The sequence below is a fragment of the Centruroides sculpturatus genome, unplaced genomic scaffold, assembly GCF_000671375.1.
Source record: "Centruroides sculpturatus isolate CEXI.00-Female unplaced genomic scaffold, Cexi_2.0 scaffold37, whole genome shotgun sequence".
Lineage (NCBI taxonomy): Eukaryota > Metazoa > Arthropoda > Arachnida > Scorpiones > Buthidae > Centruroides > Centruroides sculpturatus.
Genome location: NW_019384346.1, coordinates 866,507 through 892,025, shown reverse-complemented (window position 1 = coordinate 892,025; position 25,519 = coordinate 866,507). Strand labels below are relative to the sequence as shown.

At 27.1% G+C, this 25,519-nt stretch overlaps 1 protein-coding gene across 1 annotated transcript in view; it reads right to left on the bottom strand.

The window, feature by feature from the left end:
- The window catches only part of LOC111635636, a 176,402-nt gene that overhangs the window by 50,757 nt on the left and 100,126 nt on the right, over window positions 1–25,519 (bottom strand). Inside the window, exons 10-24 of the mRNA XM_023380657.1 lie at window positions 24,977–25,080; window positions 24,816–24,900; window positions 21,957–22,121; window positions 19,486–19,653; window positions 19,199–19,411; window positions 17,631–17,740; window positions 17,155–17,236; window positions 16,427–16,614; window positions 15,793–15,921; window positions 15,317–15,398; window positions 14,594–14,776; window positions 9,558–9,773; window positions 9,148–9,303; window positions 8,590–8,799; window positions 7,347–7,450 (exon numbers count right to left, since the gene is read on the bottom strand). Of these exons, the coding sequence (XP_023236425.1) occupies window positions 7,347–7,450; window positions 8,590–8,799; window positions 9,148–9,303; window positions 9,558–9,773; window positions 14,594–14,776; window positions 15,317–15,398; window positions 15,793–15,921; window positions 16,427–16,614; window positions 17,155–17,236; window positions 17,631–17,740; window positions 19,199–19,411; window positions 19,486–19,653; window positions 21,957–22,121; window positions 24,816–24,900; window positions 24,977–25,080 (2,195 nt within the window). The remainder of the gene's footprint in view (window positions 1–7,346; window positions 7,451–8,589; window positions 8,800–9,147; window positions 9,304–9,557; window positions 9,774–14,593; window positions 14,777–15,316; window positions 15,399–15,792; window positions 15,922–16,426; window positions 16,615–17,154; window positions 17,237–17,630; window positions 17,741–19,198; window positions 19,412–19,485; window positions 19,654–21,956; window positions 22,122–24,815; window positions 24,901–24,976; window positions 25,081–25,519) is intronic.

Genomic DNA, 25,519 nt, shown 5'->3' with positions numbered 1-25,519 from the left:
TTTCCAACCATGCTAAAATTTCTGCTTTATTAATTAATGAAGATACCACAAAAGACTTTAAAAAAAATGTGTTCACAAGAATATTATATGTAAAAAAATAATTTATTTTAAAACTTTATTTGAAATTTTCTAATAAACAAAACTTAAAATAGAAAACTGTTTTTTGTATTATATCATTGATATGTTTAAAGTCTTTGTTAGATTTTCTCAAAAAACATTATTGCTTCATACATATTTGAAGATATTTTTAATTAATTTAAAAAAAGAAAGAAAGGACAGAAGTAAATTATATTACAAACTAAACAAATATTAACTACCAAAATCCATATACAGTCTAGTGGTGCACCCAGGGGGCCAACCCCCTGGGTGCACCACTGGACTGTATAAGGGGCTCTGGCACCCCAAAGTAAAAGGAAAAGAAACTAGTATATTTTTCAAAATATTTTTCTAATTAAAATTCATGTTTTATTTATATTATGTTGTGTCTTCTATTTCTATGACACACTATATCTCTATATTTCTATATCTCTGAGAACCAACATTTATTGCTTTAATAAACGTTTTCAACCCGTTCAACAGGCCATCGTCAGGTATTTTCAATTCTCTGGAACATTTTAGAATGGTTCTATATTCAAACAATTATGAGAAAAGAAATTCAAATTTATAAATGTTTGAACACTTTGTCCAAATATCAAATATACCAAAAATGTAACAGTGTATTTATGGGGTATACGAAATACCATATAAAAATTATCAATTAGGTCTGAACAAGGAATTTGTAGGTGTCAAACAGGAACTTCAGCAAGAGGCTTAAGGAGCATATATACAATGTAAACAAAGAGCACTATTCTACAGCACTATCCAGAAGTAGCACAAACAGATGATTTGGTTGTTGAATGGAATGAAACTAGGATTGTTAAACCGGTGTGCTTACCATCTTTAGCAATGACTTTAGAAAAGTTTGAAATATATAAATCTAGCCTACTGGCAAATGTTTAAATTACAAAGATGCACAGTTTTCCATTGGCCTGGAAATATATGATCAAAAATAGTGCAGTAAAATCTAATATGTAACGTGTACTCTGTCAATATAATTCTGTATATTGTGTTAGTATATTTGTATTTTATTTTATTTTATTCTGTTTATTCAATTTCAGATATTTACATTGTTTGTTACATTTTTGGTATATTTGATATTTGGACAAAGTGTTCAGTGTAATTTGAATTTCTTTTGCATAATTGTTCGAATATAGAACCATCATAAAACCGTTCTAAAAAATTGAAAATACCTGACGATGGCCTGTTGATTGGGTTGAAAACGTTTATTAAAGCAATAAATGTTGGTTCTCAGAGATATAAGGTTTGTGTGTCATAGTGTTTAAGGAATCTGAGTATATTGAAGTCTTCTATTTCTATATTACTTATGAATTAGAAGTCACAAAAGGTGGAAATTTTATTGAATTTGCATTAAAAATTTTTTTATCTGTTTAACTTGGCTCCCCAAGATTAAATCTTAAGTGCATCACTGCTCACCGCACCTTGTTGGATTTTTCCAAATTCACAATTTTTGGGGCAATGTTATAATTTTGAAACTGACTTATTGTTGTCAGTGAATATTATGACAAAATTAAATATGAATGATTAAAATTTCAATTNTTATTTTAATATATATATTGACAAATATAAAAACAAAAAACAATATACTTTATAAGTTAATCTAGTATCAAAAACGTTCAACTCAGCACGAAACATTCTGATTGGAACGCTTTTGGTTAACCAACATTTCGGTTGATTGGCATTCAGACAATTGACGCTCTACTGTATAATGTAATATTGCTATCATGTAATTCTGTTAGAAATTTTAAAATGTCTGTTCAATAATTTTTGTTAGTTTTTCTTGAAACATGACCAAACAGTTACTGTAATTCCACTGATCTGTTCAATTCAAATGTTTTAGATACTCTTGACCTATTATTCATACATTCCTAAAGTGTTAAGAAATTTTAGATTTTTCAAAATCAATAAAAATCAAAGCTACATTTTTTAGTATATCAAAAACTATATTACTTTATTTTTGTATCATTTTGTATAAAAATCTAATGACAAACACAGAAGCAGTACAGTCGACCCTCCTATAACGTGGGTTTCTATAACAGAAATTCCTANATACAGTATTTTTAATAAAACTGAATAATATATATAATATTAATTTAAATTTTAACTGTAATCTTTATCAGATTTAACTTCTTATATTTTAAATTTATAATTATTGAATTGAAACCATAATCAAATATTAGGGTTTATACAAAAACCGACTTTTTAAAAATCTGGTTTTTGAATATCAACTTTTCTATGAAACTGGTTTTTGAATTTTTGCCCCACCCCAAAAAATGGAGCTAAGAGATATTTACAACTTATTTTAAAAGTTTCGTAGAAAACCATAAAGAAAAATGAATAATAATAAATGCCTACAAAATATTATTTTATTTCTTATTTTTCCTAAGAAAATATGATTTTAGAAAGCAAAAATCGTCTATAAATCTATTGCTCAATTGTGTCCTTATTTTGCACCCAAAATTGCCAGAAATAGGAAAAATGCTCTCACTTGCTACTGAGCTGGGTTTAATCGTCTTTAAAGCATTAAATAATAAATCTAAATTTTTTGTTGTTCTGTTTGTTGCCCTCTAATACTAAACCCTTTTTTTAGTGTCTTAGGGCTGGACGAAATCACTTCTTCAGGTTCTTGGAGATATTTATGTATTGATTTTTCCATAGCATTTTTTAAAGCTATGGATTGATTTTCTTCTTCACCACTTTTTCATCATTGTAGTCATCTTCTATAGAATAATTTGAATATAATCTTGATAATACAGGTAACCCCCGTATAACACGGTAGTTACGTTCCAAAAAATTGCCGTGTTATACGAAACAAAGAACTAGTACGAAAAGGAGGGTTAGGTTCCAAAAATTAAAAAACATGCTACTATATTTTCATAATTAAGATAAATATCTTTATTAAAATTTTCTTAAGTGATACATATTAATGTAAACAATGTTTTCTTTGTCATCACTAAAAGCACTATTAATCGAGAGCGTTTTATTTTTGGCAAGTTATCGTTATCCTCTGAGCATTTTTCTGCATTATTTTCAGATTCATGCTTTACCTTTTGCAACAAGTGTATGTAATTTTAGATTGCTTGCTTCTAGTTAAAAGATCTTTATAATTTTCCTTATATGGTGCTAAGCACTTATGGAATAACGGAAAAACATCTGGCAACACCAGAAGCAGAAGCGTCGAGATCTGGCAAAATTGAAACAATTTTCGCGAAGGACCATGTGTATGGAGACGAGAAAAGAAAATTTACACACTGAAGTACTAATAGTTCACGAAAATAATAATTTTCGTGAACTATTAGTACTTAAGTATGTAAAAATTTATTACATTTCATGTTGTAGAAGGGTTTTACCCATTTCTCAAACCGTGTCAAGTGAATCCATGCTATAAAAGTACTGTGTTATACGGGGGATGGTACCAATTCTCGAACCGTGTTAGAGTGAATCCGTGCTATAAAAGTACCGTGTTATACGGGGGATGGTACCAATTCTCGAACCGTGTTAGAGCGAATCCGTGCTATAGAAGTGCCGTGTTATACGGGGTTACCTGTATTTGTCCAGATAACTTAATGATATCAGATTTTGTAGCTAGTGGAAAAAATACACTAGACAACTTTGTCCAAATGTTCTGTGGATTTTGTAAATAAAGGAGAAGTGTTACTAATCCCATTTGACTTCTCTCTTGAATTCTACAGCATGCAACAACTTGGAAACTAATTTCAGTTTTCAAATTTTTCAATTCACATAACAGAAATTCAAATATGCCTTCATTTGTTAATAAATAGGATGTCAAGGTTTGCATCTTATCATCCTAAGGCATCAGCTGCTAAATGTATTGGTCCTAAAACTTTAAGGAGCTTTACAATTTTACAATACTCTGCTTCGTTCCACATGTTAGAAGCACCAATGTAATTCAAAGCTAAAACAACACATTCTTTTAAGTATACAAATCTTTCTATTGTTTTTCCATTGTTGCAAGATTTCTCCCTATTGTAAGGAGAATTGGATGCTTTTTAGACATAGGATTTTTTTGTTTTTGTAGTTAGTTTTATGAAACTTAGTATTTAACAATATTCCCGTTTTATGCCAGAGATGGTTTTGTGTCAAGATGTTGATGTTTTTAATCAAATAATTAATGAATTTTTGTGTTTAAGTCTAGGTTCAAAAACCAGGTTTTTTTATTTGGGAAAACCCAGTTTTCAAATTACATAAATTTCTTCAAAAAATCGATTTTTTAAAACCAGGTTTTAAAAACTGACAAACCCTATCAAATATTATATCAAAATTTAAGAAATTCTGTAGTAAAAAGATAGATTCAAATTTTCTAATATTGTTTTAGTTTGATATTTAGCAGATAAAGTTTCAGCAATCTGGAATAATAATGATCTTTTAAATAGTTAACTTTTACTGTAAATGTTGGTTGATTAATTGGTTTTTGTTTTAAGATGAATAGCATTTCCCAAATAAAAGTTGTTTTCAGATTTATGACTGATTTTAATAACAATATTATTCCATATGGAGACAAAATTATTATCTAGCACCATTTTTGCCAATTCTGTCTTTTTTACTTGATTGAATGGAATGATGGAATGATGATGTGAGAACCCGGATTTAGTGAACATTTTTTTTGGCTATAAACTTTTTCACATTCGTTTTAAAAAAAAATAACACTTAAACTCATGTGAAGAAAATTCTATTTTTCCCCAACACTTAATAAAAAACTAGAAGGATATGATCATATCTTTCTCTGGATTCACTTCTTTTCAAAGGTGACATCTTCCTAATGTGTCACCTGAAACCAACAATCGAAATTTCAACTATTGGCCCCGATGTATAATAATTCCTAATAAGATCATGGGAAAAACCCATGGAGGACCCCCTAATAAAAAGAGGGGATTGATGACAATCGTCATTCATTTATTATCACCAACAGTTCACCACCTCTGGACTTATGGGCTCACTGATCCTCTGGATACTTCTTAAGCCATCATCGTCTAACATCCACCTGTCCCAAGACATAGAGACATCACCTCTTTTGACTCGTTGAAGCTTCTAACCTCGATCAATTCCCTAATCTGAAGATAGACCAACTTCTGTGAACTAAGGTATTTATCAACATGCAAACGATTGTAAACTCTCTCACGTGGTCAGGGTTGTGATAAGGTTTACCTTTTTCCCTATGTTTTATAACTAGCATTCACTAAGCATCTAAACTGATGTCTGTATAAAGATTTGTAAATAGTATAGGTAAATAAACGGGTATTGTTAAATGATAAATTTGTTATGGAGTGCACTTCTTCGGTTGGTTATCTCAATCCATCTCCATTCTGAGTCCAAGCATCTACATACACGACTGATCATGCATGAATGTAATAACTAATGGCCATCGTGATTTTTGTGTCCGTTAAAGACATGATGGTGTCAGTCCTGACGTGGCATCAAAGAGGTTCTAACCCTGTGGTCACAATGTGATGCATTGTGGTCTCAATATATTCCATGATAGTATTATCTAAAGGTTGGGAAAGTAGAATGGAATAGACTTCTGAGTGTTCTAATAATGATTTGTGTTCTCTCTTGAAAACGTAATAAACTTTATGAAAAAATATTGAAATGTTAATGACAAGATTTAAAATTTAATACAAAAGTTGAGTTTAGAGCAGAATTTTACTGGATTATCATATTCACATTTTAAAATATTGTGATACCATTAAAAATAATTTTAATTNTGTTTCATGCATGTTTTAAAGTTATTCAAAATGATATACTATTGTAAAACTACTATATATAAACCAAGTGATCTTCCCCCTCTAGAAAGTTTACAAATTGCATATTGTACTCTTACTCTCAATGGAAACAGATCTACCAATATGTATATGTTAAATAATAAATATATCATATTCATTATCATTAAAATCTTCACATTACCTAATATATTATATTGAGGCATAAGCAATTTTTATAATATATATGTTATGCCAAATCCACAAATGCTGCCTTTTTCATAAAATATTGGGTTGTTCAGAAATTGGGTTGTTTTTTTTACCACTAGACGGATTAGTTGTATTTTTCCCACCATTTTCATTCTAAACCATATTATCATTGAATATTTTGACAGCAAGCATTTTGAGGCTTATTTGTAAAAAATTTTGTTTGATTTTGTGCAATTGTTCATTTTTTGTGTCCTATCAAATATGGAAGATAGAAAGCAGCATTTTCAGCATATTTTGCTCTTTTATTACCGAAAAGGTAAGAATGCTGTTCAAGCTAGAAAAAAATTGTGTGACATGTATGGAGAAAATGTATTGACAGAATGACAGTGCCAAAACTGGTTTACAAAATTTCGTTTCTGGCAATTTCAATATTGAAGATGCACCATGTTCTGGATGGCCAATTGAAACCAATGAAAACAAAATAAAGGTACTGATTGAAGCAAACTGCCGAAAAACAACACGTAAAATCACTAAGAGATTAAATTTGCCAAATTGAACTGTTTATGATTAAATTAATTAAAATATCTATAACCATAAGGCAGATAATAGTAAGGGCTTATCACACCAATGATAATGGTCACAAACACTCAAGAATCAAAGTAAAAATATTTAATAAAACAAAAAGGGTGTACAATAAGATGATTACATAAGTATAAAAACCGTAAAAATCCAAAATGCATTATGGACTATTTTCCAATGGAAAAATAGTCCCTCATCAGTTGGTAATAACGAGAGATCTTAGTATACTTAAAAATTATACAAGATGAAAAAAATAATAAATTTAAAATTAAACTTAAAACTATGCCTAAAGCTATACAATATAAAGATGAAACCATTGCCATGACTGTATGAGCAGTAAGCATTATCAATGTAGACAGGAGTAATATTTCTTCCTAACGTTGCATGGTAACGTGACAAACAGGGTGCTGATACAAAAATAGTTAGCCGAAATATTGCTGAAAAATACTCCGAAATGCATTTTAGATTTTTACGGTTTTTTATACTTATGTAATCATCTTATTGTACACCCTTTTGTTTTATTAAATGTTTTTACTTTGATTCTTGAGCATTTGTGCCCATTATCATTGGTGTGATAAGCCCTTACTATTATCTGCCTTATGGTTATAGATATTTTAATTAATTTAATTATACTTAGGGCTAAAAGTGATTTCTGTAATATTTGTAATTGTTAAATAATAAAATTTAAATAATTCAAATTATAATTATATATTTGTAACTAACCTGACATGGGTCACGACAGATACAAATGGGACAGCCATGCTCATCAAGATATAAGCCATTTGGGCATTGTAAATCACAGTCAATTGGTTCACAAATTCCTGCAGCTGTAAAAAAATATAATAGCTAAGATCAGTAAACAGTATACATTAGTATTTCTTTCTAGACTGCATATTTTAATATCAAAATATCAAATAGCAGCGTTCAGAACGTTAATCGCAAGAGCTTATTCGCACTGTAACAATGCAAATGATAGAAAGGATGAACTGAATTATGTATATAACTTAGCCAGAAAGTACGGGATTAATCTTAAAGCTATTACCAACAAGAGTAGTAGGAGCCTTAAGAGGAGAAATTTACCTCATAATGAAGGAGTGTTAACGATGGAATATAATGCGTCGTTGAATAATATTTTCCGACGCATCGGAAAGGCCCAGAACAAAAGAATCATATATAAAAGAACCCGCACCACGTACCAACTACTGCGATCTGATAAAGATTTAGTGGACAGAAGAACACTCCCCGGGGTATATAAAATTCCAGTTTCGGACTCAAGGCGACGAAGTAAATTAATATATGTAGGGGCAACAGGAAGAAGTATCAAAGACAGGTTAGCAGAACATCAAGCAAATATAAGAAAAAAACAACCTTGCACTGCGCTAGCCACCTACGTTCTAGCGGACCAGCAAGACGTCAATGTTGAATGGGACCAAGCAAGACTAATGCAGATAGTTCGAGACAGGAGACACCGACATTACGCGGAAGCCTGGCAGATTTGTAAGGCAAAGCATAAAGGCCTTGCAATCAACTTCCGGGAATCGACTAAAATATCAGCAGCATGGTCCTCTAGCTTAATATAAAATTAATAATTGAAGAAAATAGTGAATATGTATCTCAAATTATATTTTTTGAACGATGTAGGGAGATGGCATCTTTAAGTATTTATATTTAGATAGTTACGTAATCTTTTTATATTTCCGGTTACAATGACGTCATGTACAACGGATTATAAGCGAGTTCGAAAGATTTAAAAAACAGTTATTCGTACTAAGCGTTTGATTTACGATTATGTCGTTTATTTTGTTACTTAGTTAATTTTATTTTCTTGAGAAAGGTCTTTTAATAAGATCGAAAACGTTTGAAAGTCGTTATAATAAAGCGTCGGCTGCAAGAAAAGGTGTTTTAGTAGGTGTTTTGATACATTAGTATATATAAAAAATTTTTAATACAACTTAATAATGCTTACAAGAACAATTGGCAGTTCCTCCAGGTAATGTCCTGCTTCCTGCAATTTCTACACCATTTTCATCAACACACCAACAGATATGACTAATTGGATGGCACTGAATAGGTTCAAAGTTTCCATCTTTAGTACATAAAGGTAAATACATGCGTGATGCAGGAATTCCTAGTTCTCGACTGCGGTGTTCAGCTACTGCTCTTTGATGCTGACAGGCTGCAAATATATTTATGTTCATATATTTTTTAAATAAAAATCAATAATTCATAGTTTATGTAAAGAGCTGAATATAATATACTATGAAATAAAATGAAAAACATTTTTACATATCCACATCTTTGCTTATTTCAGATAGCCAACTGTTTAAATTTATCACAAAGAAACTTTTTCATTCTATTTTAGGACAGCTTCCTAATATGACAAAAACATTTTTTGTGTAGATTTAAACAGTTAGCTACATGAAATAAGCATTTAATACAGATAATATTTAAAATAAAATAAAATTTTCAATAGAATGTTTGATAAAAAATATGTTTAAATGTTTAATAACAAAAACATGCTTACCAGTTAATGTAATAGGATAAAGACACTGAGTACCACAACCATTTGAACAACATTTTTGTGTATCATCACAGTCATAATCAGAAGAACATTCATAATCACATGATTCTGAATTTACTGGTACAAGATAGGGGCATTGTCCTGGTTTTCCTGTCATTCCTAAAATTCAAAATTATTTATTTAAATCAAACAGAATTCAATCCATTGTAACTGAAAAACTACAAAATTGGATTCAATAAAATTAATGTTAGTACCAAACTAAAAAGTTTTAAAATTTTAATTTTGTCTAATGTAATTTACATGAATTAAATTAAATTAGGAAAATTATGTAATATGAATTAAATCTATAAGTTTTGATTTAATTGCATAAAAATAAATATTTAAGAATTTTGATAAATATATAAACATCATACCAACTGGATCTCTGCAAATATAAGCTCCACAAGCATTTTTGCAACATTTCTGAGGACCAGTACAATCCTTATCTGTTTTACATTCATCTGAACAAATTTCACTTTCCCATGATTGAATGTTAGGGCATGCACCCAATTTGGTCAGTTCAGTTGGAGAACTTTTTGTATCAGATGATAAAATATCATCAGAACTATTCAAAAAATTTGTTCCTAATTCTAAAGAAATAAAATAAAGTTCAAGTTTGTCAAAATATAGAAATTTAAAAATTTTACTAAGTAAAAAATAAATATTTATGATTGACATAATAATCTGATTAAGTATTAAAAATTATATATATGAATTAAGAGAAACTGGCAAATAATTTACTGAAAATGCATTTTTAATTGAATATTTAAAAAATTATAATTAAAAATCCATTACAATTATTTTTAAGAATAGAATATTCTTAACAATAATTATAATGAATGACAGTTTAAAATAATTTATCAATCAATTCTTTAGAAACAACTTCTTAAATGAATTTATCACAAAGTATGTACTTCAAATTCTGACAAGCTTTAATTATGATAATGAAATTAAAATAGCATATCAATTATAATTTATGATAAGCACAGAAAATAGAGTTCTGATTATGTTTAAGAAGTAAAACTATTAGTTATTATTAATTAAACTTCAAATGACAATTCTTCTATTAATTCAGTGGTGTGCCATGACATTTGATGATAGGGAAACTGTGTTTCTGTAAGAAGCCGACTTCCAGGGACAATCAGTTAATTGCACGTCGGTGATGGTCTAGGGTCCATTCATATTTGTTTGTTTGATAAGCCAGTAAAAACTGTACAGTTCTCTAAATGTATTTTTAATATCCCCAATTACATTCTGAATTGCTATCCACGATATAAGGGCTACAATTAAAAATAAAATAATAAAAATTTACTTAGTGAAATAAAATGTGTGGTGGATATACATACCTGGTACAAAATATTCTTCAATTGTATGAATATACTTTTAAAGAAAATTATAATTAAATATAGCTTTGTAAAAAACCATACATAAAAATAACATAAAATATTCTTTCTCGGGACTGCCAAATCCCGAGGGTACTGATACCGATCAATGTTGTTGTTAAGTTATGGCAACACAACACTTGGGCGATCTGCCTAGGGGGATGCTGTCTGGGAGATCTTTTTAAGGAAAACTGGTCCCTATTTAGGCATTACAGACATGGAGAAAACCTGAAAAACTCCAAGTGGCCAGCCTGTCCAAGCGAGGCGAGAATCCACGACTGAACTATTCCCAATATTCAGGATATGAAGACCACTTGGCCACTGGTGGGTGACTACTCGTCAATGTCAAATGCCTCTTTTGTTACAACACTAGTATACCTCAAAGGATGCGACAGGGTTGTTGTAAATTTTAAACATTTCTCACCATAGCTGTAAAAACCTACATATGTTAAACTTAATAGATTGTCTGTCATTAGTTTTCTAACTACTATAATTCATTTTAAGACCAGGTGTCCACGGAAATTTCCAAAATTTACAACTTTTCGGTTACTCTCACTGAACTGGAAAAATTTCTGTCTTTATTACATCTAATATTACAAAGAAATAAGTCCCCACTGTACTTGGCTAGAGATTGGTTTGGTTAAGCTTTTGTTTAAGTAAAATTTCAGCTCTTTCAGCAGGGTTTTATTTACGTCCCTAATTCCCTAATCTCTTAATTATTTAACAACTGCTTAAGTAGAAATAAGTTGAAACAGCTACTTTGTACTTGAATATTTGTAGTCTTTGGAAAGTAGTGGAAAGACAAATTTTTATGACAACGGATATATAAATTGTAAATTTAAGGAAAATAAATTCTAAAGAGTTTTTTTGGTATCTTGTGCATCTCATTCATTAAATTTAGTTGTAAATGATGCTGCCAAAGTAACAGTTCATTTTTTTTAGCATTGTACAAGAATTGTATGTGTTTTGTAGTGCTTTGCAACTATTTTTTTTTGTTTTGGTTTTTCCCCCAACCCCTTCTGTTTTGTTTGTAGCATCACCCTTCCCGGGTTCACTCTATGTTGGCCGTCGGATTGGTCAGTAGTAGTTATGTGAAGAGGATATCCACTTGGCATGGTATAAAAGGTTGTGACCCACATGTCTGAGGAGATATTCTTCCTTGTTCCAGGTTTGGCAGTGTTCTGACCACGTATATAGGAGATTGAGACACCGAGATTGAAAGGATCGAAAATGAAGACAGAGAGAGATATATGGCAATCCGTTTTCTTCCGAATAACAACGATTTTACATCAAGCTACGACGTGTCAGAGGGAAAGAAAATCATCGGAGGATTTATCCAAAAAGACTAGTTTGTGAAGTTTTCTTTGTTACGCATCTTTTTTTGTTCCCCCACTTATAATGTGACTTGAGCCCCTTTTTTTAGGAGAGGAGGGAAGTGCATAACATGTGTGTTGTCATACCTGATTATGTGAATACTGTGAAAATTTGTCAATTTTGTGTTTTATGTATACATTGCAATCGTAGCAATGGGAAGTAATTAATTAAAAGCTATTATATTTGTAAAGCTGACTTGTCTGTTAAATTTTGTTTAGCCCTGAAGGCCTCATCCTACGGGGGAATACTACAGTTTTTTTCTGCATTCCCTTATAGATGAGACATAATAAATCGTAATATCACTAGTTTAACATTGAAATCTGTAATACAAGATGTGAGAGCAGAATAAATATATCAAATATTTTAATGGATTTTTTTTAAACTCCTGTCAACTATGCAGAACTATCATAAAAACATACCAGTAAACTCCTATCAGTTGGGTTAAGTTATAAATCTATTCATGATTCACATAATGGAGCAAATATCTAGCATGCAGGTGGCTAACAGCCCAGAACCAGTCCTGTTTAGAATCATTGTAAGTGTTATAAAATATTTTGGTGTGTAGCTTCCACCAGCTAAACTGTCTGAGGTTGGTGCTCTGTAAAGCGCATGCACAAATGCGTATAATCTGGCTGCTTGGAAGCTGTCCGTATTCGACAATACAGCACTTCCATTACACCACTTATATTCAAATACACAATAGGAATCTTATCATTTTTTTCACATGTAGTCTAGAAATTTGTAATAAGATACATAATGTGGTTATAATAAAATATTAATTTTAATTAATTCAAAGTACATTAAAATATGAAAATAATCACACAATATGTCTTTATATTTTAGAAATACAAGGGAAGTGGCAATTTCACCATTTTCAAGGATTGCACACCACTGCATTAGTTTATATTTGATCATGAGTAATACTTTTACTTTTGTTTACACTATTTTCTAATCAATTCTCAACATTACATAATTTCAATTTTGTATTCATAATACAGTAGAGTGTCGATTATCTGAAAGTCAATTATCCGAAAGAAATCCAGTCGCAAATTTAAATTTTCGCCAGTGCTGTGGCGCTGCAATCTTTGGCTATGTCTTGGGCTACTCAAATATTTTACGTTTTTGATACTAAATTAACTTCTGAAGTATAATTTTTTATTGTTTTTATATTTTTCAATATATTTATTTTGTTTGTACAAAATAAAAAAAATAATTTTTAATGATACAATAGTCTTCGTTAGGCTTAACATCGATGAAAATTCAACACGAAGCGACACGCAATGGAGAAAAATTTCAACATGGGATAGGTTAATATATTTTTTCGTACATAATCGGTTATCTGAAATATAGATTTTCCGAACAACCCCAGTCACCAATTGATTCGGATAATCGATGCTGTACTGTATTTATAATTAAGATAATGACTTTTATATTTACAGTCTGTCCAACAAAAGAAAAATTTTTGAAAATGAGCAGTTATTCACACTCATTGTTGATTAAGACATGAAAGTTGATAATTGTAATGGTACTAGACTATAAAAATTCTTGTCTTTTCATTTCTGTGGTAATGCATTTGAACAAGATATATAGTTCTCTACAGTGAATAAGAGTGATACAATTGATTTTTAAATCTGTGATGTTGGATATTGTCAACATCAAAACTATTTTCTATTTAATAAATGTTAATATAAACTTGAAAAATCATACATTTTATTAATATTATGTATAAAATGAAATAAAGTGATGGAGTGAAAAAAAAACAATTATCATTTGGTAGCTATTTGTATTTTCAATATTTTTAAAGTTTAGGATATTCAGCCTTAGTATTCTATTTTTCCATTTCATTTATTTTTAGCTTTTAACTAAAATAAGTGAAAAGGAAAAATTGCTAAAGGAAGCAAAACAGAAAAAAAACTTTATTTTAATGTTTAAAATGGTACATGTCATGCTTTCAACAACTGCTCTGGAGGTGCAGAGTTATGCAAAAGTTTTATTTCTGTTCTGTTCTGTTTTTTGAAATTTTCTGCAGGATATAAGCCAGCACTGATTATATCTGCAAAAAATTGCACTAATTGTAGAAGAATTGGCATGAATTAAACCAAATTTGTCTTTTCTCATATTTTCTGTTACATATAGATTGAGATGATGATGTGTTTCACCAACATTAAGAAACCTTGCAATTTGATGTAAATCATATATCCAACCAAAGAATTGAAAAATCTATCTTCTACTGAATGAAAAATTCTAATCTGTTTTATGAATGTATGTTCTATCTGCTAAACAAATATAATTTATGCTTACTTATTTATTAATATTAAATTAATAACTCAGATTTATTGTGAATATGAAAAATGAATGATTATTATATGATTAATAATAAATATTCATAAGATAAAATATTTGTCAAGAGAAAATAAATTATTATAATAATACAGTGTTTAATTCATTCCATATAGAACTGATGATGATAATAAAATTGAATATTGAGATAAATTAATTTAATAGATTTTTATGACATCTATCTATTATAGAACAAAGTAAATTTTTAACTAAGTAAATTATTTGTTATATATATTATATTAATATCTAGAATTTTTTTCTAATTAATAATAAAAATTTATATTTAATTTTCAATAAATTTTTGTCCACCATACCTGCATTTGGACAACAAACACCTGCTTCATTAGGTTGATTAATTGTACAGATATGATCAAGAGGACACAACTGATAATTAGATTTAGGATCACAGATAACAGGTAGATTTGTGTCTTCATAAACCATAGGACTACCCACAGGGCATTCTGGAAATGTTGGTCTTGCTTTTTCATAAGGAACACCTAAGTAAATTGAGAAACAATCTTATTTTTCAATCAAATTAATAAATTGCATATCTTATATCTCAAAGCAAATTTTTTTTATTTTTTCAAAGTAAATTTTTTAGAATACTTTAAAATATAATATAAAGAAGCAATTTAAAGAGCTAGTAAATTGCTAGTAACATTGACATAATATTGTTAGAATTATATTTGCTAAATCAGCAAATATAATTCTAATATTATGTCAATGTTAGAAATAAAAAAGTTTCTGCTATATTATCACTTTAAACTTTATAGAAAAATACTAATTATAAACAATAAAGATTAAGGAGAAGAACTTACTAAAAATAAGCACAAAATTAACATAATATAATGCTAATAATTTTTATACTGAATACAATATGTTTTTATTATTCAATAATATATTCAATTTTAATATATATAAACAATTGATAATACATTAGAATGCTTTGCAACCACTAGAGATTTAATTTTCTTTAAAAAACAGTGAATTAAAATTTAATAATTTTAAGATATTAAAGTTAAAATTTTTAAACTTACATTGAGGTAAAGGTGGACACCAATTTGAAGCACACTTTACTTCATAAAACTGACAAATGTTATTTTCTGGACATTTTACATTCTTGAAAGAAAATATTGAAATTATGATCATATCAATTAAAAATATAACATTTACCAGTAAATAATATAACTATATAATTTTGAAATAAGATACATTCTTTATAATTATTACAATACAAAAACACATAAGAGAATAAATAAATATATGAAAAGATGAATTCCTAATAAGTAAGTCTAATAATATTAACTAATAAATAAATCTAAGTCAATATTAAAAAATATTGGAAACTCTTGAAATAATTTTAGTGCTAAATTTATTTCATGGTTGTTTTACTGTTTCGATTTGTAAAAAATTTATTTTATCGATTAATATAAATCCTACTGATATAAATATGTATCTAAAATTCTTTCTTTGTAAATTTGTGTATTTCTATTTCTACTTTTTTTTATTTTACCTTGCATGGATTTCTACATTCACAAAGTGGACATCCTTTATCATCAAGAACAAATCCATAGTCACATCCTAGTCTGCAGACAAGACCTAAGCATGGACGCTGACTTCGAGCTATGATAAAACAAAAACTCTTAAAATTCATTAAGATCTATTAATATTAATAGAAATTCTTTAATGTTTATAAAATTATGAATATCTATTTTAATAATCTTAACAAAAATTGCAGAATAATTTATTTAAATTAACACTAAATGGATAAACTGGGAAATAATTAAGTATGATTCAGTAACCTTATATAAATTAAATTACATTAAATAAAAACCATTTTTTAGGTAAAGAATCATATACACAATTAAAATATTTTGAACCAAATCATATTTAATAAACAATATTCTTAAATGATTTTTGAAGTTCTTGTTCAGTTTAAGAGGAGAAAAATTAATAAAATACAGAAATGAGCATAACTCAAGATAAATATCAAGAAGAAAAGTGAAACTTAATTGGGTTTAATTTCAATTCTCCTTCTAATAGTAGACTATATAAATTATTTGTTATATATATTATATTAATATCTAGAATTTTTTTCTAATTAATAATAAAAATTTATATTTAATTTTCAATAAATTTTTGTCCACCATACCTGCATTTGGACAACAAACACCTGCTTCATTAGGTTGATTAATTGTACAGATATGATCAAGAGGACACAACTGATAATTAGATTTAGGATCACAGATAACAGGTAGATTTGTGTCTTCATAAACCATAGGACTACCCACAGGGCATTCTGGAAATGTTGGTCTTGCTTTTTCATAAGGAACACCTAAGTAAATTGAGAAACAATCTTATTTTTCAATCAAATTAATAAATTGCATATCTTATATCTCAAAGCAAATTTTTTTTATTTTTTCAAAGTAAATTTTTTAGAATACTTTAAAATATAATATAAAGAAGCAATTTAAAGAGCTAGTAAATTGCTAGTAACATTGACATAATATTGTTAGAATTATATTTGCTAAATCAGCAAATATAATTCTAATATTATGTCAATGTTAGAAATAAAAAAGTTTCTGCTATATTATCACTTTAAACTTTATAGAAAAATACTAATTATAAACAATAAAGATTAAGGAGAAGAACTTACTAAAAATAAGCACAAAATTAACATAATATAATGCTAATAATTTTTATACTGAATACAATATGTTTTTATTATTCAATAATATATTCAATTTTAATATATATAAACAATTGATAATACATTAGAATGCTTTGCAACCACTAGAGATTTAATTTTCTTTAAAAAACAGTGAATTAAAATTTAATAATTTTAAGATATTAAAGTTAAAATTTTTAAACTTACATTGAGGTAAAGGTGGACACCAATTTGAAGCACACTTTACTTCATAAAACTGACAAATGTTATTTTCTGGACATTTTACATTCTTGAAAGAAAATATTGAAATTATGATCATATCAATTAAAAATATAACATTTACCAGTAAATAATATAACTATATAATTTTGAAATAAGATACATTCTTTATAATTATTACAATACAAAAACACATAAGAGAATAAATAAATATATGAAAAGATGAATTCCTAATAAGTAAGTCTAATAATATTAACTAATAAATAAATCTAAGTCAATATTAAAAAATATTGGAAACTCTTGAAATAATTTTAGTGCTAAATTTATTTCATGGTTGTTTTACTGTTTCGATTTGTAAAAAATTTATTTTATCGATTAATATAAATCCTACTGATATAAATATGTATCTAAAATTCTTTCTTTGTAAATTTGTGTATTTCTATTTCTACTTTTTTTTATTTTACCTTGCATGGATTTCTACATTCACAAAGTGGACATCCTTTATCATCAAGAACAAATCCATAGTCACATCCTAGTCTGCAGACAAGACCTAAGCATGGACGCTGACTTCGAGCTATGATAAAACAAAAACTCTTAAAATTCATTAAGATCTATTAATATTAATAGAAATTCTTTAATGTTTATAAAATTATGAATATCTATTTTAATAATCTTAACAAAAATTGCAGAATAATTTATTTAAATTAACACTAAATGGATAAACTGGGAAATAATTAAGTATGATTCAGTAACCTTATATAAATTAAATTACATTAAATAAAAACCATTTTTTAGGTAAAGAATCATATACACAATTAAAATATTTTGAACCAAATCATATTTAATAAACAATATTCTTAAATGATTTTTGAAGTTCTTGTTCAGTTTAAGAGGAGAAAAATTAATAAAATACAGAAATGAGCATAACTCAAGATAAATATCAAGAAGAAAAGTGAAACTTAATTGGGTTTAATTTCAATTCTCCTTCTAATAGTAGACTATATAAATTATTTGTTATTTATATTATATTGGTCTTGCTTTTTCATAAGGAACACCTAAGTAAATTTAGAAACAATCTTATTTTTCAATCAAATTAATAAATTGCATATCTTATATCTCAAAGCAAATTTTTTTTATTTTTTCAAAGTAAATTTTTGTCTGCTTCATTATTCTATATTTTTGTCTGCTTCATTACTGAAATATTAATAAAAATTAATATTTAATTTTCAATATTTTCAATAAATTTTTGTCCAACATACTTGCATTCAGACAACAAACACTTACTTCATTAGGTTCTTTTGACTGTTCTTATTTCTAAGCCTTCTCATAAATCATGAGAAGGCTTAGAAATAAGAACAGTTAAAAGATTTATTACAGAACTATCAAATATTCATATATTTGAATCACAAGTGTTTTTAGTTGCATTCAATATAGATATACTTTGCTACTGTTTGTTTTCATAATATTCTTGTAGATTTGTGTGTAAAATAATTCAATTATATTTTATTACTTGTGTAATTTAAACATTTGAATGAACTATCTCTTTTTATATTTCTCTGTAAGAATTTATATGCAGAATTTATAGTATATATATAAAAAAGTTTTTGTATATATTTTCATTTATATTATCTAATACACAATGAATTATTTATTTTCATTGATCATACATGTGTTATATAAGAGATATTTGTTTATAAAAATTTTATATCTAAGATAGAATAAAATTTTTATAAGCGAATATAAGTAGATAAAGAAAAAATATAATTACCTACAAACAAATATGGATAAATTGGATTCAAATGGTTTTAAATGGGACAAAAAAATTATTTTTAAAATTTATGAATGTAATAAATAAATGTTTATATTTATGTACATTTCATAAATTACAAATATCATTAATGCTTACATAATAATACAGGCTATAATTTACAATATTTTTTTATCTGGTTTTGTTGTATAAAATGCTAAATTATTATATGTTCAATTAGGTACTAAAACCAGACAAAACCATTAATAAAATTACTATTATTACCTTGATTGCAATCAACATTACTCCTAGATACTGCTCTTGTATTCATTATTTCCACTCCAAAATCGTCAACACACCAACATTGTCCACTTCGATCACACTGAATAGATTCATACGTACCATCAGGTCTACAGTCTGGGATTGGAATTGCCAATACACCAGGACCAATTTTTTCTTCTTCAAGTTTAGTACCCATATCTCTTAAATACTCGCACACTAAAAATAAAGAATTTGAAAAATTATTGATTAATTTAAAAAATTAATTATATATTTTAAGGTTTACAACATACTTGTGGGAAGCCTTGAAGGTTTAAAATGTATACATATTCTATTTCCACATAATTGTGATGGACAACATTTTGCATTATCAGGGCAATCAAAATCATTAATACATGTATTATTTTCACATAATGTTACATCATCAGCAAACTCTGGACAAATATCTGATGTTGCTATATCTGTAATTTTATAAATATAAATTTTATTTACAAATTAAAAATTAAATCAAAATTCAATCATTCTTGAAATAAATAAAATTTAAATAAAACTATTTGATTTAAATAATCCATAAGCATATAAGCATTAGAAAACTGCTTATGGATTATTGAATTTTGATTGGATCAATGAATCTTACATCTTGTTATCATAATATTAAAATAAAACTTTAAAATCCAAACCTTAAATAATACAATATTTTTCAAATAATTTTATTTTATATTTATTTTCATTATATTTGTAGTTTTACTTCAAATTCAATAGAAATATTAGATTTTTTCCAATATAAATCAAAATTTCACTATTAAAGAAATAATTAAGTTCTTCCAATTTATTTAAAATAATGCTACCAATGTATACCAATGCAACCAATATTTACTAACAAACTATTTAATGAGAAAAGTAAACATTTTCAATAACTTTCAGTGATATCTACAAGTCTACAATTGTTTAAGTTTGTACAATAATCAATCAAAATGTTTATTCTCCATTAAAAAGTTTGCTAGTAAATATTGGTTTTTACTTCATTCATTATAATAGCCAATTTAAGAGTAATTAAATATTTAAAATAAATTAAATTCTTATTTGATTGTAATGTTCGATAAGTAACTGCATGCTTATAATAAATTTGATGAATAATGTAAATACAATGAATTAATATTTGAATATAATGAAGCTTTTGATCAGAATATTCACATGCAAACATTTCATAAAAAGATTTTTTATTAAAAATTGTGATAAAATATTTGCAACCAATTTTTGGCAATTCATTTTCTATAAATCTTGATTATTTGAGATTATGCATGTATAAAAATTTTAAATGTTCTTACAAAAAGAAATGTAAGAAACTAAAACTAAATTAATCTAAAGATGATATAGATTTCATATTTTCAACAAAATTTGCAACAACAAGATTCGCTTTCTATGTCCTATACATTAAAATGAAAACAAGAAGCTAATTAAATTAATGGTCATATATTAAATTGATAAAAATTGAGACATCTTTTTTTGAAACTATTTTTTAAAAGACTGGAATTATAAAAAGGGATTTTTCCAGTTTTCTAGATGCAACAATTTCCAAAATTAAATTCTAAGAAAGAAAAAACAATATTATAAGAGCTTAATACATAAAATTTAAAAACATGCATTTCATGAAATATGATTTTTGTATGAGGGCGGTTTTGTAGACAAATGTAAATATAAAAATGAATTTATTACCAAAAGTTAGGTACAAACATAGTTACTTTTTGACATAATCACTGTGAAGATTGAGGAATTTGTCATATCTGTGGACAAGCTTTTCCATTCCCTTGTCATAGAATGTTGCCACCAGTGAACTGAGATGGCCTTAACAACATTGTTTTGAAGATCGTCATTAGTTCATTACTCTCAAAACTCTGCCCTGCTAGCCATGTTTTCAGTTCAGGAAAGAGATGGAAGTCTTCACACATTAAAAAGTTTTAAGCTGGATGGAAGTCTGAAAGGTGGAAGTTTTCATCACCTTTAAACACCCAGTGTATAGTCCTGATTCAGTACCAAGTGACTTCCACCTCTTTCCTGAACAGGAAAAGTGGCTAGGAGGGCAGAGGTTTGAGACTAATGACGATCTTTAAAAAAATGTTAGGGCCCATCTCAAGTCATTGGCAACAACATTCTATGACAAGGGGATGGAAAAGCTCTTCTACAGATATAACAAATGTCTCAATCTTCACAGTGATTATGTCAAAAAGTAACCATGTTTGTACCTAACTTTTGGTAATAAATTAATTTTGTTATTTACACTTGTCTTTTTTTTTTATGGACCATCAGAGCTTGAAAAAAAACAGCTTATGTAATTTCAAAATTTGAATTTACTATTCGTTGCTAATTGCACAAAAATAAGAATAATAAAATAAAATTTAAAAATATTTTAATAACTTAAAAATGCTTACAATTTAATTATAAAATATAACTAAAGATACATTTTAACTAATATAATTAGTGTTACTTTTAGTTTTGATTAGCTTAATAATAATAAAAAATGCTAATTATTAAAAATGAATGTAAACTGGAAGTATATTTAAACTAATTTTGTCTAGCATTTTAATTTATGTAACAAATACTAATACAGAGCAATTATGTAAAAATATCCTACAAAAAAAGGGAGGAAAAAATCAGTTACAACACATTACGTAATTTTCTTCTCTCTACTTTTACTGCAATATTTTTAAAATAGTATTAAATTTTTTACACATTATTTAGTTAAAAGTTTAAAAAATATATTTACCAATATCTGTTGTTTTGGGACAACATAAACCAAAATTTTCTTCATTTAAAATTTCACATTCATGTGTTGATGGACAATTTTCATCACTACAATTAATAAGTTTCCCAGTGATATTACTTGTTAAGGGTATGCCATCACTACAATTATACATTTGTTTTTTATGACCTGTAATAAATTTCTGATATTAAATTCTTTTCTAAAATAGTCAATAATTTTGTACAAAGATGTCACATTTGTAAAGACAAATTAAAATTATTATTATTACTTTAAAAAATAATATATTCTGTACATTTTGTTTTAACTAAAATTATATTTTTAAATGTAAATAAATTTCAACTAAAATACTGTAACCATCAATAAAATATATAGAAAGAAAATCCTATCTTATTAGAACAAAATTCTTGTTACATTACTTGATAGCATATTAACACATATCAATGACTTAAGTAATGCTTTTATGCTTTATATAAATCATCTGTAAAACTATGATTTAAATTAAAAAATTAACATTATTAATGAAAATTTATTTAAGAAATAATTATATATATAATGTCAACATCATTTCGAATATGCTCTTTTATGCTTCACATTTGGCATATTCTAAATGCACAAGTTTCACTTTAACCCTAAATCTATTCAAAGTTTTAATCATATTTCAATAATCAAAGTAAACATCAAATAATTTATTCTGAATTTCTAAATAAAGAATGATTTTTTTACATATGAAAACATATTAGATCAAGAGTATAGTTCTCAATCACTCAATTTTAATTAAGATAACATTGATTTAACCTGAAATTTTGTAAAATCTTTTAAATATTATATTTTATATTTCAAATTATATACTTTGAGTATTATATTTTATTAAAGTAAAATTTGCAAACATTCTAATTGAACTGAAAACTTTATATGTAACTATTGAAAAACCTTAAGTACTCTTATATCAATATACAGTGTGTGATCAGTTAACAAACATAATCTGTTCCTAGGCCATGTTCACTATCTGAATTGTTCGTTAATAGACTGTTGATTTACCATAGATTTTGTCAGAATTTGATTAATTCATTCTGGAGACCCCAAAAAATAAATAAAAAATTATACACTTTTTACTATGTTTATTTACATGTAAAAACAAACTAAAAGCAATCTCTCCATTTTTTCACAGATGGCACATCTTTGTTTCTCAGATGCGATTTTCGTTATTCCTTTATCTTCTTGAGTCTTTTGATTATATCTTTCTTAGCTAAGATTATATCTACTGTAGACCTGTTGAAGTCATCTGCATACAACATCAGACATCTTCTGCCCATTCTCTACCTTGGCTATTATCTCTTGTTTAGTTTCTATAGTGAACACAGTTCTTGGCACTCCAGTCTTTTTAGGTCCCATAATATTATCAGTTTTTAAACAAGAAGTTCATAAAAGCACTTACAAAAATTCAGAGAACAGAAATTAACTAGTGCAAAAATGGTTATGTATACAGCCGTGAAAGTCTCATTCCATTAACCATGTATAGATGCCATTAAAATATAGTTTTACAAATCTTAAATGCAGCATAGCTTCTTCTTATGTTTGTTCTGTCAGGTATTTGTTATCCAAACATGTGTTTGTTGTCCAAACATAAAAATCTTTCGCAAAAGTGTTCTTTGTCCAATTTGTTCGCAGTCTGAACTGTTTGTTAACCGATCACTCAATGTATAAATGGTCAAAATACTGTAATTTTCTAGGAATTATCAAATGATAATTCCTAGAAAATTACAGTATTTTGACCATTTATACGTTGATATTGAAGATATGGAATTGAAACATAGTATAGATTACAGATCATTCTTAAATACTCTTTTTTAAAATATTGAGTAATTGTTAAAAATTATTTATTTTATACGTTGATTTTATAATTATCTAAAGAGAGAACTATTGAAATCCTCTACAGTACTAATGCAAGATTGTATAGAATTGAAGAGAAGTAATTACTAACTTCATTTTGCATATAACTTTAGACAAACTGTTCAAGATCTATTTGAATAAAAGACTTGTAGTTGAAAATTGATAACTCTGATAAAAATATACTATATTTACTCAAATGTAAGACATGCTTTTTATCAGGTTTTAGTATGTCTGAAAATGAGGTGTTTTAGATTTAATATATGCCATTATTAGCTACCTCTAGTGCTATGCATCTTATTTTCCTGTTGCTAATTCCATTATGTTATTTTAATGATTTTATTAGACCAATATTCATAATAGTAAATAATAAATATTTAAGAGGCCAATTTAGCTCAATTTCAATTAGTCTATTACACTAATAACATAAAAACTTGGATGAAATTCCCAGAAAGTTTATGTAGTTCTCTTTCAAAAAATATTGCATTTCTGATGCTTAAATGGTAATGAAGACAATTTTGTGAGAAAATGTGAGCATTGAATCCTTATTTATTCAGAAAAGCCTAACACAGAAAATGAAGAGGTTTCTGACTTTGATACTATTGATACTATATCAATGTTATCTTAATTAAAATGGAATAATTGATAACTATATTCTTGATCTAACAGTAATGAATAACTTACTTTACTTGCAATAAATACTACACAAATTTGAGTCAACAAAACTGATTCTATTGACATAAATCAGTCTCAGTCTCAAGTCATATTTTTTTTTTTTAATTTATGGTTGAGTATGTAGAAAGTAAGGTGCATCTTAGATTCAACGGCATCTTACATTTGAATAAATATGGTACTTTATAGTAAAGACAAAGTATATTCAATAACTTGAATTTTATTTTAAATTAATAGTAAAATATTTAAATATTTATTTGTTTCATAAATTATAATGAAATGCTTAACAATATATTGACTTACAAGTAGGAACTGGAGGACAAGAATTTGAAAAACAAGGTTCTTCTTTCATTAATATACATACAGAACCTTCTGGACAAGTGATTTTCTAAAAATTTATAGATATGATGATTCAGTGAAATATATTAAAAATTTTTAAATTTTTTTATAATGTATAAGCTTACCTCACAAGGATCAGAACATTCACATATTTTACATCCTTTCATATCATATTTGAATCCTGTATCACATTCAATCTCACAAGTTTTATTACAGTTATCCTCTTCATCTAATTATAAAAAGTGATAAAAAATAATTATTAATATATATTATTTGGCAAAATATAAATTTTTAATTTATTATATTTATTAAAAAATGTACAACTAATTAATATCAATAAATTATGTTTGTTGTTTACAATTTGAACATTGAAAAAGTATTCATGAATGTATGGATTTCTTTAATACAAGTAAATTTATTGATATTTTTAAATTTAACTATATACATATTTGCAAAAATTAATAATACTAGTGGAATACAAAGAAGAATATACGAGGTGTGTCCGGAAAGTAAGTACCATTTTGTTCTACCGCCACCGCAGTGGTAGTATTGCAGTTCAGTACCTGCACACACATGTCTGATCGTCTGTCCAGTGACACCATTAGAGCCGGATTGTGTTGTTTTTCTATGTGTTACTGAGCGTTCACAATGTTTAAGATGATTGCCGA